The sequence below is a fragment of the Artibeus jamaicensis genome, unplaced genomic scaffold, assembly GCF_021234435.1.
Source record: "Artibeus jamaicensis isolate MK-2021 breed Jamaican fruit bat unplaced genomic scaffold, CSHL_Jam_final scaffold_2172, whole genome shotgun sequence".
Taxonomy (NCBI): Eukaryota; Metazoa; Chordata; class Mammalia; order Chiroptera; family Phyllostomidae; genus Artibeus; species Artibeus jamaicensis.
The window spans coordinates 2,111,604-2,129,738 of NW_026522031.1; the positions used below are offsets into that span (position 1 = coordinate 2,111,604).

The following is an 18,135-nucleotide window of genomic DNA, read 5'->3' on the forward strand; positions in this document are numbered from 1 at the left end:
GGAATTCATCTAATTGATAGAACCTAAACTGTATCCACCTTTGCTGGAAGGGAGTTCAGGAAATGCACAATATATTATCACTTACAAGATGCTAAAATATTTTTAAAAGTGAAAACTGAGATGCATTTTACAATCAATAGTACATCAGAGTTAACTGGCAACAATTTATTCTAGAGGTATAAGACAAAATGGTGACTCTTGGAATAACAAATTTAATGAAATATAGTAACTTTAACTTTATAATCTAAAAAAAGCTCTCCAAATAACGTTCTCATAAAAGCTTTATATTTTTGCATTTCACATCCGGGCATTTAATCTATTCAGAATTTGTGAATATTACGGGGTAAAAATCCAAATTAATAGTTCTTAATTTTTTCAGTACCATTTATTGAAAAGGTCGTGCTTTTCTAATTTCCAGAATATAGTTATCATATATCAAGGAACCTATTAAGTATAGGTTTTCTTCTGTCCCACTGCTCCACCTATCACTAGACTACTCAGGACAGTGTTGTAATTACTTCACTTGCGACGTTAAGTCCTCCCAGATTGTCTCCTTTGGGAGTGTTCAAATAAGCTTTCAACTTCTCGCTCTTATTCTCCTTCTGGCTACACTAGCCCTTTACTGATTTCCCACAGAATTTTAGAATAAATTTTTTAATCTCCACCAAAACAATAAAACCAAAACAAACAAGAACCCCAAAGCCCTTACTAAGGGTTTAGATTGGGATTAAATTAAATATATAAATCCAGTTGAGAAGAATATCTATACAGTATCATCAATCCATGTACACAGTATTTTGGCTGAATTATTAGGACTTACATAACTCATTTCAACAAGGCTCCTAGAAATCTTAGGACTTTTCTTAAAAGTATATTTTATTGATTATGCAATTACAATGTTCCCAATTTCCCCCCCTTTATCCCCCTTGCGCCCTGTAGCCCCCCAACCCTCCAGCTTTCCCCACCCTTAGTTCATGTTCATGGGTTGTACATGTAAGTTCTCTGACTTGTTTCCTATACCATTCTTAACCTCCCCCACTATTTTATGCCTACCAATTATGCTTCTTATTCCCTGTACCTCCCCCGCCCCATTCTTCCCCTCCCCCTTCCCACTGAAAACCCTCCATGTGATGTCCATCTCTCTGATTCTGTTCTGTTGTAGTTGTTTGCTTAACTTTTGAGGGTTTTTTTTTGGGGGGGGGTCAGCTGTTGATAGTTGTTTGTTTTCATTTTACTGGTTGTTGTTTTTGAGCTTTTATTTTTAGATAAGTCCCTTAAACATTGCATATAATAAGGGCTTGGCAAATGATGAACTCCTTTAACTTTACCTTAACTGGGAAGTACTTTATCTGCTCTTCCATTCTAAATGATAGCTTTGCTGGATACAGCAATCTTGGATGTAGATCCTTGCCTTTCATGACTTCAAATACTTATTTCCAACCCCTTCTTGCCTGTAAAGTTTCTTTTGAAAAATCAGCTGATAGTCTTACGGGCACTCCTTGGTAAGTAAACACTATCCTTTGCTCTTACTGCTTTTAAGAAGGTCCAATTTCTCTGGGACTCTCTGGGCTTCCTGGAAGTCTGTTTCCTTCACCATATTGGGGAAATTTCCCTTCATTATTTGTTCAAATAAGCTTTCAACTTCTCGCTCTTATTCTCCTTCTGGCATCACTATGATTTGGATGTTGAAAAATTTAAAGTTGTCCCAGAGGTTCCTAAGCCTCTCCTCATTTTTTGGAATTGTTTCTTCATTTCGTTCTGGTTGGATGTTTATTTCTTCCTTTTGCCCCACATTACTGATTTAATTCCGGTTTCCTTCCCTTCACTGTTGGTTCCCTGTACATTTTCCTTTATTTCACTTTGGGTAGCCTTCATCTGTTCCTTCATTTTGCAACCCTGCTCAATCAATTCTGTGAGCATCCTGATTACCAGTGTTTTGAACTCTGCATCAGATAGGCTGGCTATCTCCTTGCGGCTGAGCTCTTTTGCTGGAGTTTTGATCTGTTTCTTCATTCGGGCGGTATTTCTTTGCCTCAGCGCACCTGTTACGTTGTAGGGAGCCGGGCCCTTGGGTGTCCCAGGGCCAGGCAACCCTCTCTGCACCAGTTCCAGCAATGTCTGTGGGGGAGGGATCAGAGAGGGAACAATGCTGCTGAGGGCTGAGCTCTAGCCCCTCCTTCCAACAAACTCTGCCATGTGAGATTGGGAGTTTCTCCTGGCGTGGCAACCCTTGTGGTAATTTACAGCGAGCCAGGGTCTTTGAATTTCCTAGTTCAACCAGCCCTGCCTACCTTGCTGGCCCACCTCGCTGGCGCAGTCTTCTGGCCTCACCGAAGGCCCTTCCACCCAGCCCCACCTTACTTGCTCAGTCCTCCCGCCTCGCCCGGGGCCCTCCCACCCAGGCCCTTCCACCTCACTTGCGCAACCTGCCCGTCTCCCCGGCGCAGTCCTCTGACCTCACCTCAGGCCCTTCCACCCAGCCCCACCTCACTTGCACAGCCCACCGGCATCGCCGCGGGCTCTTTCACCTCACTTGCATTGTCTGCCTGCCTTGCCAGCACATTCCTCCTGCCTCGCTGCAGGCCCTTCCACCCAGCCCCACCTCACTTGCACAGTCCACACACATCACCACGGGCTCTTTCACTCAGCCCCATCTCACTTGCATAGTCCACCAGCATCGCCACGGGCCCTTCCACCCAGCCCCACCTCACTTGCACAGTCCACCCGCATCACCGCGGGCTCTTTCACTCAGCCCCACCTCACTTGCACAGTCCACCCGCATCACCGCGGGCTCTTTCACTCAGCCCCATCTCACTTGCACAGTCCACCCGCATCACCGCGGGCTCTTTCACTCAGCCCCACCTCACTTGCACAGTCCACCCGGAATTGCTGCGGGCTCTTTCACCTCACTTGCATAGTCTGCCTGCCTTGCTAGCACATTCCTCCTGCCTCGCTGCAGGCCCTTCCACCCAACGCCGCCTTGCTGGCGCTGGCGCAGTCTGACGCCCGTCTCCGTCTTTTACCGGTCTGTGAACGTTTAGCTCCTTGGTTGTCGGAGTTCCATGCAGTTTAATTTTCTGCACGCGACTCATTGTTTATAATTTGTAGATATTTTAAATTTTTCTAATAAATAATCATGTGGCCTATGGATGATAATAGTTTTATTTCTTCCTTTCCAACTCTTATGGTTTAAATTTTTTTTCTTAACTTACTGAAGGTCAGGACCTCTACTATAACTTTATAAGTAATTTTAGTAGACAATCTTATCTCTCCCAGTTTCAGATGAACTGCTTTCAATACTTCAACAGTAATTCTGTCACAGAACACAGGGGGCCAAGGGCAATATACTACTACCAAAAGGACCCCTATTGGGCTCGACTGTCCATCTCCAATAGGAAAGACATCTCTTAGTGCCAGAGATTTGTGAAAAAGAAATGTTTATTTAATGCTATACAGATTCAAAGTAATGACCTAATGTCTCATTAAAATATCAAAGTCCTTTTTGGATCCCCCTGCCCTAATTCAGGGTACCATAACTCAGGAAAAGAAGCAAACGTCAGGGATCCAGGCTCCTGGCACTGTCAGCTGTGTTGCAGTCCAGGCAGGATCTGTAATTACTCCAAAGCCCTGTGGCACACCTTCTCGTGGTCTACTGGCAAGAGTTCTTTGTACCCATTTTCCAGGCAGTCTCTCCTGCTTCCCAGGCCACGTGGCCAAAGGGAGCACCCTGAAGCCACATGGTCCTCTTCTACCAAAGCTGCAGGGGTCTGTACTCTGGCCAAAACTGCATGGATCTCTCTGCAAAGCTGCAGAGAGGGTAGGATCACCACTCTGGCAAAGCCAAGTGGTGATTCTCTCTACTAAAGCTGCGGGTGGCTCTCTTTTCACATGGCTATGGGGGTCTCCACTCTGCCAGAGCACATGGCTTTCTCTCTTACATGGCCGCGGGGGGTCCCCACTCTGGCAAAGCCACATGGTATTCCCTTCAATGACTGCTGTGTCTGGGTTTAAATCACTGCGCCAATCTTTGTCTGTATCCCCATTTCTGACTCCTCCTACAGTCAGTTACACCTGCCAGCATTCCTGTATTATTCCAAGTTTACTGGGCTGCCATCTTGAGTCTGGACAGGTATGGCCCCATGTCCTGGAGCCAGTCTTCTGCAAGCTCCCACGCAAGCGCTGTACCCCCCAGGGAGACCTGTACCCCAATTACATTTTGGGGGGGGGAGTGACTTCCATCCCCCTGGCTCCAAGCATGGCCACAGCTATTTAACACATCTAAGCAACCAGCCAAAGGCTACAGATATGTTAAATGACCATGCCATGGATTAGTTGCAAGGCTGTGGCTGTACAAAACAGCCCTACATGTTCCTGCTCCATGTGTCCCTTCCCCCAGCTCACACCTGTGGGGGAAGGGAGAAGGACATCTTATTTGTCTTTCTCATATTTCCTAGATACCCTAAGTTCTAGACCCCATTCCAAACCACTTTTTGGGGCCCCCTTCTTGGCTGCAGCCTGTATCAATTATAAAACCTGATTTAAAAAATATATGCCATTTATCACATTTCATTTGTTTTGGGTTTTATGATGAATGAATGCTTAATTTTATCAAGCACTGTTTTCAGCTATTCAACAAATCATATGTTTCTTCTCTAACCTATTAAGATTGTAACATATGTAGTAGCCCCCATAATCCAAGGTTTCAGTTACCCCTGGTCAACCTCAGCCTGAAAACAATAAATGAAAAATTCCAGAAAAACGACCTCATAAGCTTTAAGTTCAGTGCTGTTCTGAGCAATCTGATGAAACCCCACACCAACCTTCCTCTGTCCAGGGCAGGATGTGATCATCCCTTTGCCAGCATATTCATGCTGTATGCGCTCCCTGCCACTCAGTAACTTATTAGCTGTCTTGATCATCAGATTGACTGTTGTGGTGTGGTAGCGCTTGTGTTCAAGAAACCCTTATTTTACTTAATTATGGGTCCAAAGTGCAAAAGTAGTGATGCTGGCAATTCCAATATGAGAAAAGAAAGCTGTACAGTTCTTCCTTTAAATCAAATTATATGTATGTAGAGGGAAAAAATACTGTATGTAGGGTTGAGTACTATCCACAGTTTCAGACATCCACTGGGGTCTTAGAACAAATATCCACTGAAGATAAAGGGTACTACTGTATACAGGGAAACTTGTTTTAAGTGCCAAACTCAGTAGTAGAAAAGTTATCTGCAATAGAGTTATCGAAAAGTTACATTGAAGTAAAATTTCCTGTATAGTAAAATTAAACTTGGGATCTTGTGACTTACTGTTAATATGAGAAGACACTTGCTGGAATGGGTGAAATATTTTTAAGGTAAGAAGCAAGTATGTGAAAACAAAGAAGAAATGAACACTTTCAGCTGTTGCTGAATAGGAATGTAAGGACTATACTGAATCATCATCTCTTCCCTACCTGAAGTTCTCTGACACTATTCCCATGGAAATACAGTTTTATGATGTGTAAAAAGGCAATTTTGAATTCTTTAGGAATAATTAACAATAGTACTTTATCTTTTTATAGTAAAAAAAGACATAAAGGCAGTAATTGTTTGGTATTCACATAAAAGAGAGCATGTTTTCATAATGAATGGGAATTAAATTACCTTCATTCGACATTACCAGAAAATACGCTAATCATTCTTTAAAAAATAACCATAACTAGTTATGACTCTTAAATTAATAATTTTTTTCCTCTATGCCACAAGATTTCTAATTAGAGAATATAAACTTTGAAACAGACGAGAAGAGGTTGGACCCCAGTTGACAATACAAAAAAATAAAGGTTTTAATTACTATTTTCAATGTAGCTGAAGCTAGTACTCCCCTTTAACTTTAAAAGTACATCCATGAGCCAGAACAGTACTTGGCAAAATAAATTCTGTAACAGGAAACACAGTTTAAAAATCCTAGGTCACTGGAGGAGCAACCCCCAGCAGTATTTTAAACTGTTTCAAAATACTCATAGGTAAGTGACGAATTTAAAGCGTACTAAAATTTTATTTAATTTATGTTGTTCTAAAAAAAAACACAGTCAAATTTTGTGGTGTTATTAATTTAAAGGTTAAATATTTAGTGCAAGAAAACATATGAACAAGAGTAGAGTATTTCTCAATTTAAACACTATTAAAGCATCTTTTACAATAAGAAGAGGAATACTTAAAAAAAAAACCCACTAATTTTGGAACAAGAGTTGAAAATAGACTGCCAAAATGTTATGTTTTCTTTCCCTGGAAATGCAGTTTCAAAATTCACAAGGTAGCCAAATACTATTGGAATAAGACTCTTACGACATGGAGAGAAAAGCCTGACTACCACCTACCTTCCCAGCTGTCACATGACCCTGTACCAGTCAGGTGTCTGAGACTTATGCCCTATGAACACATTTCCTGATTTTTTGTTTTTTAATCCTTAAGTGCAAATCACAACCAGATCCTCTGGAAGATATAAAGTTAATTGAGGTCTGAGTGATATTTATATTGTTATCAAGGGTTTTCCCAGGATCCAGAAAGAAATGGAATGTTACTGGGCATCAGTCTCACTCTATGTATGCCATGGGATGGAACAAGAATAATAGTTTTTTAAGCCCAAGAGAAAACATGGAAACCAAAATAATCTCAGTGGGTGAGGGGAGGAAAACTAATTCTTTAATGTTAGGGTGGAGGTTAGGTTAAGAGTTTCTTCTGACCACCATGCTAATTATGTATAACAGTAAATTAGACTGGTAGCCAAAAGAAATTAAAAAATAAAAACTACCTCCCAGAATATGTCAATTCCTTCACCAAATATTTAAGGAAGAAATGGAAGAAATTAAATGACCTTTTTGGTTCTTAGAGTAGTAACATCATTACAACTATGAAAGCAGTTCTCCTAAAAATCCAGAAAAGCTCCTCAATAGGCTCACCTACTTTGAATCCAGAAGTTCTGTAACATAATAATGAATGTACATAAATTAGACAAAGAGAATCAGTAAAGAGCTTAAACGAATTCAAGTTTGGAGGAATACAAAATTCTATTAAGGGCTACTGATAACAAAGGCTATTTTAATGATAATTTGAGGCAGAAATATAGGAAGCATAGGAACACAATTGGATTTCATAAAACAAGAGGATTGTGACAAAAAAGTCCACTAAGTACTCAGCTAAATTAATATCAAGCTATCAAAGAAAACAAAATGCACTTTTGCAATTCTAAAGAAAAAAACACCTTCATGGAAGAACCAGGTAAGCATCATCTTACAAAATAATCTAAAAAAAAAAAGGAACCTGCTTCCCTCCCTCTCTCCCCAAACTCATAGAACACAGGTGGGATCCTAATTCATCGTAATCAGGAAAGCAAGAGACAGGGAATTAAGAAAAGTCAGACTTCTCTAGCCTGCTATCCTAATATAATTTTTCTAGCCTATTATGCAAATACAACTAAATCAAGTTTGCTCTCAGATTTACTACACTCAGGGATTTAAGCACCCAGTCCCGACATTCCTTTCTTATCTGTTTACTAACAATCAATTCTTTAATAATCAACATATAAAAGTGACTGAATCAGAAGAAGTGACTAAATGACTAAAAGAGGGAGTTCATTAAACGAGAAAGAGCACAGAAATACCAAAGAGAGAGCTTTTCTATAGTTTTGCCTAACAAGCATGTTTTGTCTATCTTTGAATACACCTAGGCAAGTATTAACAGTAATAGCCAGAACTGCAGAGGCACATAACCTTAGTGGGACTTCCACTTATTAAGAGTATGACATAATCCACCTTGGTTTAGCCTGGTTCACAGAATATATTTTAACAGAGTGGAATTCATCATAAAGGAGATTCCATCCCAGAATACCGCTTAGTCAATGCATTATTAAAAGTACACAACTTAACTAAGATTGGCAATAAGAGATCTTAAAAACAGTACAACTGTAAGACATTCCCTTCTACAGATGCACAGCAAAAGAATAGTTAATAAATACTATACTCTGTTACAACACATTTTTTCAATGTATTTATTATACCATACGGTCATATTGGTCCACACTGTACCATATGGTCATAGAGAGACAGAAAGTAACAGCAGGAGAATATAAATGTTCAGAAGTAAATGTTTAATGCCAAAAGTATAAGCACATTCATTTGATAAATATTTAATAAGTTCCTTTCATTTACTAGAATATTCTATTTTGAGCATCTATAAAGTAATACTTACAAATACAGGACATGCAATTTGTTCAATTCCCAACATAATTTCATGTTTAAGATGTTTGATAACGAGAGTAAAAAAAATTAGAAACAATTTCATATTTTAAAAGTATATTTAGTTTAAAAACTGCAGGTAAAATAATGGCAGGTAAAATATTTTGCTATATTGTTAAGTTAGAAATATTACAAAACCACATACACTGTATTATAAAGTATAAAAAAGAGTGTATGGATGTATGTATATCAAATTGTTTATGTAATTATATCTTAGTGGCAAGATTAGAGATGATTTTTTTACTTTTTGTACTTAATAAATGTGCTTTCCCTCTAATTAGAAATTTTTTAATGCAGCTCAAACCTCCCTGGGAAACATATATTTTAACTTAATAGTTTACTATAGGTAAGGTAAATCTTTAGAATAAAACATGTCATTTTACACAAGCACAATTTTTCACTTCTTTCCATGCATATGGCAATCACAAGATATCGCTTTAAATGCATATAAGGAAGACAGCTCAAAAGACCACAGCACATTTCAGTTTCCACTGAATTAACAACCAATGTCTAATTTAAAATAACATCTCAAGAAAATTTATTCTACCATCCATGTCATTGAAATTTATATTAAAAAGAGATCCATTTTTAATCACTTATCCTCCCCCATCAAATATGTATTATCAGCTCCTATAAAACATATAAAGGAAAAACTACTATTCATGATTAAATATTAAAACCTGGGCGAGGGAGGCAGCAGGACACACTTCTAACTAATTAAAATTAAAATATCCTTATGGTTTCAGGAAGTAAGGATATGCTTTCCAATTATTGTCAATTTAAGCCTAAATTCATCTAGCCTAGAGCTTCTCAAGCACTGATATGTGAGAACTGCCTAGGAAGTGTGTCAAATGCAGAAACCCATGGCCTCTCCTGGGTGAGAAACCTCCAGCTCTCACCTAATCAGAATCCTCAGGGAGTAGTCGAGTTCAATCTGGCCCTTCAAACAAGAGAGCAGAGATTCTACTTTACAAAGCCTTCTCTATATCATTGCAATCTGTTCTAATAACTGAAACAAAATTCTGTATGTAAATGATGCTGTAAGAGAACTGCAATTTCATAACCTATACCCACTAACTTATCTATTCTCCCAGATATAATTTAACAAAACCATACATGCACTATAAAGTAAAGCAAGCCTAGAGGCACCTGTGCCTGTTAAGACAAAGGCATATCCGATTCATGGAAAAAATAGGCAGCAGATGTGACCCCTAGTATTTATCCATCAAAAACAATGTATCCTAAAAATAAATTTCCATGTCAACGGAACAAAGCTGTTTATAAATAAGAAGGAATGTGGAGGTGTGGGGAAGACAAGAGGAAGCTTCAGCAAGTTAAGTACCAAAAGCCAGGAAACAAGGCAGAATGAATGGCAGCTAGGGACAAGGAAAACAGAATAAACTAAGAAATGGAAGAAGGGAAGAACTCTATCCTCAGAATCCAAATGCTGGGAAAAATGAACAGATATTAGAGAAAGTGCAAACTGTAAAGTAGGGAAAAGTGTAATTTATTTAAGGAAGAAGAAAAATATGAGAAAATTTAAGAGTAGGACAAATGATGGTACAGGACACCTCATGGGCATAGATGGAGGTGGTATAAGAGGGTAAAAAACAAGTATGATGAACTGATACTGAATAGGGCATGCACAGCAGATGAATTTCCAAAGTAAACAAGATGAAGCAGGAAAAAGAATTGCAGAGACAGAGAGAAGAATGAGACATTGCAAGAGTTTGGAAACAAAATGTAACTAGTAGGAAGGAAAGAGAACTTTGAGCAAAGTCAACAGAGTAAGCCACATTATCTAAATAATTGTAAGGCACGGTTGTTACACCATAAATTACCTCAAAATTTGTAAAGTATAGTGAAGTCTACGTAATAAAATGCCAAATCCTCAAATAAATTTTACGGAATAAAAAACACAATGTAAATAATCTGACAAAAGTGATATTTTTAAAAAGGCTTAATAATGCAAAAACAGGTTGAGAGAAGGGCTGAACAGTGAAAAAAATGAACTGGGCAAAGAAAGAAAGAAAGCCTAATTTTTTAAAAAAATGGGCAATGATAAATAAAGAATGGACAATGGAGACCGACCGAAAAGTGCGGGTCGTGCAAGGGAAACCTGATGGAACCGTGACAGCTTCAGGGTTCGGAAAGTAAAAGTCCAGACGGACTTGCGGAGATCACAACAGATAACGACGTCAGGGAGCGGTGGAACGAGGTCGAGGGCCTCAGGACGACTGGGGTAAGAGAAGTGCAAAAACGGCCTTCAGTAGAAGCTGAGGTCCGAGGGCAAGTGGCCCCGCAGATGGAAAAGGGACAGGGCGACAGAGCACGGACACAATTAGGACGGGGGGGGGGGTGCGCACGGAGACCGGGATGGAAGGGAGAGCGGAAACAGTGGTGTTTAGGTTTGAAAAAGTCAAGACTAAAGCAAAAGCAGCCGCTGGGTATACGAGGTGAAAAATCCCCAAAGGAGTAGAAAAGTAGAAGAGAGGCCAGCAGCCTGAAAAAAAGAGGGCGGTCAGGGAGAGTACAGCGAGACGGATGCGCCCCATCATCCATCCCCATGACCACTGTCATCATTACAGACACCACGGCAACTCGGGCTGGGATGCCGGCCCTGGCTCCCGGCCCCGCATCTTCCACCTGGAAGCCGCCGCCTCCCACCCCTGCTCCCCCCGACCCGATATAACAAGAACATCTGAGATGCGAGCCTGCCTCTCTGCAGCCAACCGTGACCTTCTAGGACCAACGCTGAGGCTCGCCCCCTATGGACAGCCTCCCGCTCCCGCGCCGCTACCCGGATCCCCCAAGCCGGGGCGCGGGCCAGGGAACCCCCCCTGGAGGCACGGTGTGTGTTTACGTCGCAAGGAGCTGCATGACGGAGAGGGACGGGGGTGGAGGGGGGTGCCCCTCTCCCACCCGCAGAGCCCAAAGCAGAAGGTGGCTAAGGGCATCCGAGCTCCCAGCGCCACCTCTTCACACAAAATAAACAGCGGCCAGCCGAACCCGGAGACCGGAGGGGGGCAGAGGGCGCCGGCACTCACCTCCTCCGGGATGGCGGGGTCTGCTGCAGAAGAGGCCGCGGCGCCCGCGCCGGCCTCGGGCTCCATGTCCCCGTTGAACAGAGCCTGGCCCTGCTCCGCGCCTCCGTCGCCGCTCAGCGCCGCCATCTTATAACCGAGTGCCGGGGCCGAGCGACCGCTGCTGGGCGGGGAGGGGGCAGGGCGGCAGAGGGCGGGGGCAGGCGGAGGCGGAGGGCGGGGGGGCGGCGCAGGGACAGCCGAGGCGGCGCCGGCGGTGGGGCGGGGGCGCCTGGGCCACCTCAGGAACCGGCCCGCGGCCCCGGTGCGGCCGAGCCTGAGGGGTTTGGGGGGAAGGACGCTAGGCTGGGGGCGGGGGGAAGGGGGCGGAGACCACTAGAAGTCGCCGCGGCAACCGCGTCACCCGCGTGTCACGGTGGGTCGTGGCGTCACCCGCGGGGCGTGACGTAATCGTTGGAGCGCCCTCGCGCCCCCGGCTGGGGAGGTTTCCTTCGCGCTTGCCCCCGGTGGCGGTGGCGCTTGGCAGTCTTCGTCCAGCGTTGCCGTGGCTTCGGTTCCCCACTTTACTCTCTTCTCCGTCCAGAGCCTGTTCTACAACGTAGCGCTCACGAGCAGGGCTGCTTGGTGTTCGAGAAGTTGAAATCCTGGAGGGAGGACGGAGAAGCCCGAGCTACTTGTGTTATTTCTTTTACAACGAACATCTCTGTCATAAAAATTAGACTGGAAACCCCCGAGGTTGAAACAGCCGAGCAGAATTGGGTAGAAACATATTTAGGAATGATCAAATTACAGAATGACGCCTGTATCCTTTTCACGAAAGGATTTGGTCTGTTAAAGTTGGGTCTAAAGGGAAATATAAAAGTCCCCTCCACGCCCCCACCGTCGCGTCCTGCCATCATTGAGGAATAAAATGTTTCCTTTTAGAATATGTTCGCTTTCCAGGTTCATTCATTTAACAAATGTCCGTGTGGGGGCACTTGCCATGTATTAGGACCCGCACAAAGCACAGAACATTCTAGAGCTCTGAAGCATCAAAACTTTGATCGTTTCTGTTTTGAAGAAAACCATTCAAAATATTTTAAATATTTTCGCGCCTTTCATAAACAGAACATTCCAAGGCACTCTGTGCAAAATATGCACGAAAACCATTAAGAAAGGAGAGGTAAAATCCTTCTGCGAGGCCCCAGTGACGGAATGGAATGAAAGAAGTCTGGTTTATTATTAAAAATACATTTGTTTGAAAGGAAAGGAGGACTATTTTGAAGGAAGAAAACAAAGGAGAACTAGGAGTGACGGACACAGTGGAAGTTCCTGTGGGCCCCTAGGTGGTAGGAACGTTGAAGCCAAAGGAGCCTACACATCAAGTCATGAAAAGCCTTGAGTGGACTTGGCATTTGTGTACTTCCCATGAATGGGGACGTCACCGGTGACCTCCTTACTGTACTGAGGGTGATTCAAGAGACAGAAACCTGTCCAACTGGCCTCTGAAGCAGGATGTCTGTCTGTTGATAGAGTTGATGAGCCCAGCCAGGAGCTGACCCTTACTCCCAAGGTAAGTAGTTAGTGGGGACTGCTTAATGGATCAGAGTACTGATATCCCTCTACATCGAAATGTACAGAATACAACCTGTCAGGTGAGCACGATAGGCTTTGTTAGTATCATTGCACTTTCGTTTCCAAGAAGGAAAGTCTCTTTGGGGAACTAAATATAAGTTAAAAGGCAGCTCGGAAAAGTAGGATATGTGAAGATGATTGAAAGGGATAATGTCATCAAGCAGTTGCCTTGGAGTGCCCCTCTTTACTGTACTTCTAAGCAGACTAAAGTAGCACCATCAGCCAGTCATGGCACCTTTCCCTCTTGAAGTCATCAGAAATATAACGGGCAGGTTTTAAAATCCTCTCACAGTCTTATTTCACTTTTTAAAATCATCCTCTGAAAATATTACATCATTAAAGCACTGCCTCATAACGTTAAAAGTCCAAGATGATTTTTCCATTGGTTCCATTTTAAATTATAGCCTTCCTTTCCAGCAACAATCTATAAATCATGTCTTACATGGTTATTTCTCCTCAGAATGGCTGATAACATTGATTTAATACTGCTTTTTCTTAGCTTCCATTTATTCAACACTTTCTGACCTTGTCTTCAAATTCTGGATACATTTTATTTGGTTTCCCTAGACCATTCTAAAGCTCCACCATACTCAGATAGGAAAATATAAAGAAAACATAAACTTTAGAGCTCAAAGATCAGGATTTTAGTTGGCATGCCACATTTTTGGCTATATAATCTCAAAGCAGGTAAGCTCATATCCCTGGTTTTTATTGTTTTAATCTCTAAAGAGAGGGTGGTATTGATACCAGTCCAACCTTCCTAAATGTATCATTATGAGGATAAAATATGATAGTTTTGCCCTTTAGAAAATATAAAGTGACCCCGTCAGTCAGAAGTCAGTCAAGGCACAGAAGAGATGGCTTGTCTATGCTGCAGGATGTCTGGGAGCTCATCTAGGAAGACTCAGGCCCCGGGGCGGGGGCGCGGTGGGGTGTCTCAATAGGTTGGGACTGCAATCATCTGGAGGCATATTTCCACATATGGGAAATTTCTGGTGGTCGGAGCTGGGACCTCAGCTGGGGCAGCCAGCCAGAAATACTTAAATATGATTTCTTTACGTGCCTTGAGCTTCCTTGTGGCGTGTTTGCCTCAGGGTAGTCAAACTTCTTGCAATTTGGCTAGGGGCTCCAAATGCTGGTGTCCCTGTAAGCAAGGTACAAACTGAATTTATTGCATCAAATGACCTAGCCTCCCAAGTCACACAGCATCACTTGTGCCGCATTTAATTGGGTATGGGTAAGTCACGAAGTTCAGCCCCAATTCAAGGACAGGGGATTTAGATCCCATCTCTCAATGGAAGACGTATCAAAGAATTTGTAGATATATTTAATTTACAGACAGGTTGTGTTTAGAATCATGAACTGGCTACTTTGTAGAAATGGCTACTTATTGTCACCTTCTCCAGAGGGGATTCCACGCTCCAATTCTCCCCCTTTTATTACTGGAAATGACTGAGACATTCCAGTATGCTAATGAAGAAGCCTTTACCTTCTTTCTTTAGCTTCTGAAGCCTCACTGCAGGCAGAAATAAATGCAGGTCCTTGACCATTGGACATACCCTAATTGCCTTTTTCTGGGCGCTCCCCCTTACCAAGTCACAGTGCTGCCTTAGGCAGGGGTGAGGTGCTGGAACCCTCATAAAGCAGTGGCACTGTGTTCTTGGGCCAAGCCAGTTTGTGTTCAGAGCAGAAAGAGAAAGAACACCTCCCTTTGTGTTGTAATATGTCATATGGGCACCACAGCAGTGTTATCTTGCACTCTAAGGTCTAACAGGCATTTTAGTCACAGTTCTTTTAGGTCTTGCTCACAGTCCACTTTGCCCCCAAGGCATTCGTGTATTCACAGGAGGCTGGAAAATGAATCTAGGTGAGAAGCACTGTTCAGAACATTGCTCCAGCTGATGACTGAGACTGTCAGGAAGTCTTGCTGATGTGTCTGACCCTATCTTCCTGGGAGATGAGTGTATTTCCAACTGGCATTCCTATCTCGAATCTTGCATTCTGATAGACACTGGATAGTTCTACCCATCAGCCAGACTTACCTATCCAGGTCTGATTCCCACATTAATTTGGTCAATGACTAGAAAACAAGTAAACAAGTAAACAGAGTCTGGGAAGTGTCTGCAGCTCCAACCATGTTCAGTGATGTATAGCTAATAACAGTTTAATATTTTATTTATGAATCAGGGTCATCACTGCAAATAACACGTCCTGTTTTCTTTAGTAGGTGGCTACTCTCAGAAGCTCTCTAGGTGTGAATAGAAAATTGAATCGTAGAGAGTTGATTCAACACAACCTTCCTGTGGAGGGACACTTGGAAACTCCTCCCTGAAATTCCACACTCTATCTAAATCCTTTAGTGATGGCAACTTCACTAATACTGTACATTGAACTGTAATTAATTTTTTTTCAGTTGGATTGAAGTCCTCTTCTTATGATATATATATTCTGGTCTGAGTGTTGTCTTTTAGAGGAACATAGGATGAGCTCATTCTATGTAATTGCTTTCAAATATATGAAGGAAGTTCTGTATTCTTTAGTTCTCTCCTCAAAGCAGTTCCTCTTCTTTCTTTCTACTCTTCTCAATCCTCTTCTTAAAATGTGGTCCCACGAGCCCTGGCTGGTGTAGCTCAGTGGATTGAGCATGGGCCTGCGAACCAAAGAATCGCTGTTCCATTCCCAGTCAGGGCACATGCCTGGGTTGCAGGCCAGTTCCTAGCAAGGGACTCAGGAGAGGCAACTATACATTGATATTTCTCTCCCTCTCTTCTTCCCTTCCCCTCTAAAGATAAATAATTTTTTAAAAATGTGGTCCCATGAATTGAACACTGTTCCAGATTTGGTCCAACCAACAAAGAATAGATCTCTGATTGCAGACACCTAGGAACTGTGCTTTTGTTAATATCATCAAGAACCATGCCTGGCTGGTGTAGCTCAGTGGATTGAGCACGGGCCTGCGAACCAGACAATCGCGGTTCAATTCCCAGTCAGGGCACATACTGGGGTTGCAGGCTGGTTCCCTGCAGGCCAGTTCCCAGCAGGGGATGCATGAAAGGCAACCATACATTGATGTTTCTCTCCCTCTCTCCTTCCCTTCCCCTCTAAAGGTAAATAAATAAAATCTTAAAAAAAAAAAAAGAACCATGTAAGCAACCCCACGTAATTTCTGGTGCATTTGAAACTTGCAGTCGGCAACAACCTTTGTTGTCTTTTCAAATAAAACCCTATTACACCAAGTCTGGATTTTTAGTCTTTTCAGCATCATTGTCATCTCCTCTACTGAATTCACTTTTCACTTCTTTTTAAATCCTTTTCACTTTTTTTTTTCATTGCTTTTAAAGTGAGAGGAAGGTTGAGCGAGATACATCAATGCAAGGGAAAAGCATCCATCGGTTGCCTCCTGTGTGCACTGGGACTGGGGATCATATGCATCCAGACCAGGGTTCACGTACACCTGTGCCTGCGCCAGGTTTGACACCTGCAACCTAGGTATGTGCCCTGATCGGGAATCTAACCCACAACCTTTCAGTTATGGGATGGTGATCCAACCAAGTGAGCCACACCGGCCAGGGTGTATTTCCCATACTTTTCAATTCTTGAAGGAAGACCTTGCTTTTAGATTTATGAAATTTGTTAGATATATCTCTAACATTTACCAAAAGACATTTGCATCAGTATGTTATTTCTTATAACATCTTGTTTGTACTACCCTTGGGTGTGTTAGTAAGATATAGAATTCTCCGAAATGTGCTTTGTGGATTTAGCAGTATTGGGCATTAAATTTTTTTAACTTTGCCTTTGTTGTAAGGCGTAGTAGAATATACAGTCTGCTGCCTTTTTGTAAGAAGCAGGGAAACCAGTACCTGATAAAGGGTGGGTAAGAATGAGGGGGAGGAGAAAAGGTAGGAGTGCGACTTTGCTGAGTATATTTTTAATATAGTTTGCTCTAGGAGACATGTGAATAAGTGAAAAAAGTGAACTCTAACAAAATGAACTTAACTGTATATCAAATTGATAACAACTGCACAGAGAAAATAATCAATGTAGTTAATTATATAATAATGAATCTAGTTTGCTGGCTACAGATGATCATGGATTTACACTGTGTCAAATTAGCTAAATGGGAACTGTTTCCCAGAATCCCCTTCCATAAGGGAAGACCTTACCCGCTCCTCAAATATTTCCCCAGAGAGGGGCTGTAAAAAGTGCATTTGTGAGGGAACTGTTAGAGTAACAGCTTTCCTCTGTGTGCTGAAAATGACAATAACTGCTACCGTTTTGATGGGATACACGTCTAAGTGTGCGGCTGCCCCTGCAGGGCCCCCATCCTAGACTTGTGGTGACAGCCCGGGGTAGTAGGAGTCTGACTTGAACTGCAGTCCCTTGTACCCCAGCTCCACCTCATATCCCTGCTTGTCCCATGTCGCCTCCACCTTTTCTCCTGACTATCTGCCCTGAGGCTTTTAGGTTCCAGCAACAGACACCTGGCGTCACAGAGACTGCTTAACCAGCTCCGCGCTGCTTAAGGTGAACTCCCTGTGGTACATTCCTCATCATTTACATTTCCTGGTGCTTCTGCTTCTGAGTAAGCATTGACCAGAATATATTCTAACCACTAGTGAAGTGCACAAACAAATCTCTAAGTTTATTTAGAAAGTTTATGATTAGTAGTGATATTGGTTTTGTAACTCTGAAACAATTTGTATTTGTTGTGGGATAGAGCAAATGAGTTTATATATTGAAGTTGAGAATCAGGGTTCTCATGTGGAAAAAGTAAGAAATACATATGGAAAACAGAAATGGAAGAAAAACCTTGTATGACATTGGATTTAAATTGGAAGTAGCAGTATTAACATTGGATTTAGGTGAAAAAAATTTTATACACACATACATAGACACATTATATACTTTTTATAAGAATATATGCTAGTAAATATGTAGAGAAACAGTGACAGAATTAGAAATATACAAGTAAACCAAATAAGTACATATATACATACATGTATATACACTCTAGTATACATATTATATGAGGCCTGGCACAAATAACATCCCTTTTTTATTACAAAATTATAAGCATATAATTCTGTAACATATTGTCACACGCAAGCACAGCATATGACATTTTAGGTAAAATGTTCAAATTAAAACTATAAATTATCACACTCATATTATTATCCTGCCAGCCACATTCAAGCAGGCA

General features: G+C 42.0%; 1 protein-coding gene across 3 annotated transcripts in view; it reads right to left on the minus strand.

Annotated features, from left to right (window-relative positions):
• BRAF (B-Raf proto-oncogene, serine/threonine kinase) overlaps positions 1–11,655 on the minus strand; it is a 119,887-nt gene extending 108,232 nt beyond the window's left edge. For all 3 annotated transcript variants that reach the window (XM_037138857.2, XM_037138869.2, XM_037138880.2), the window contains exon 1: positions 11,322–11,655. In XM_037138857.2, the coding sequence (XP_036994752.1) occupies positions 11,322–11,447 (126 nt within the window). In that variant the 5' untranslated portion in view covers positions 11,448–11,655. The remainder of the gene's footprint in view (positions 1–11,321) is intronic.
• Positions 11,656–18,135: the final 6,480 nt, after the last annotated feature.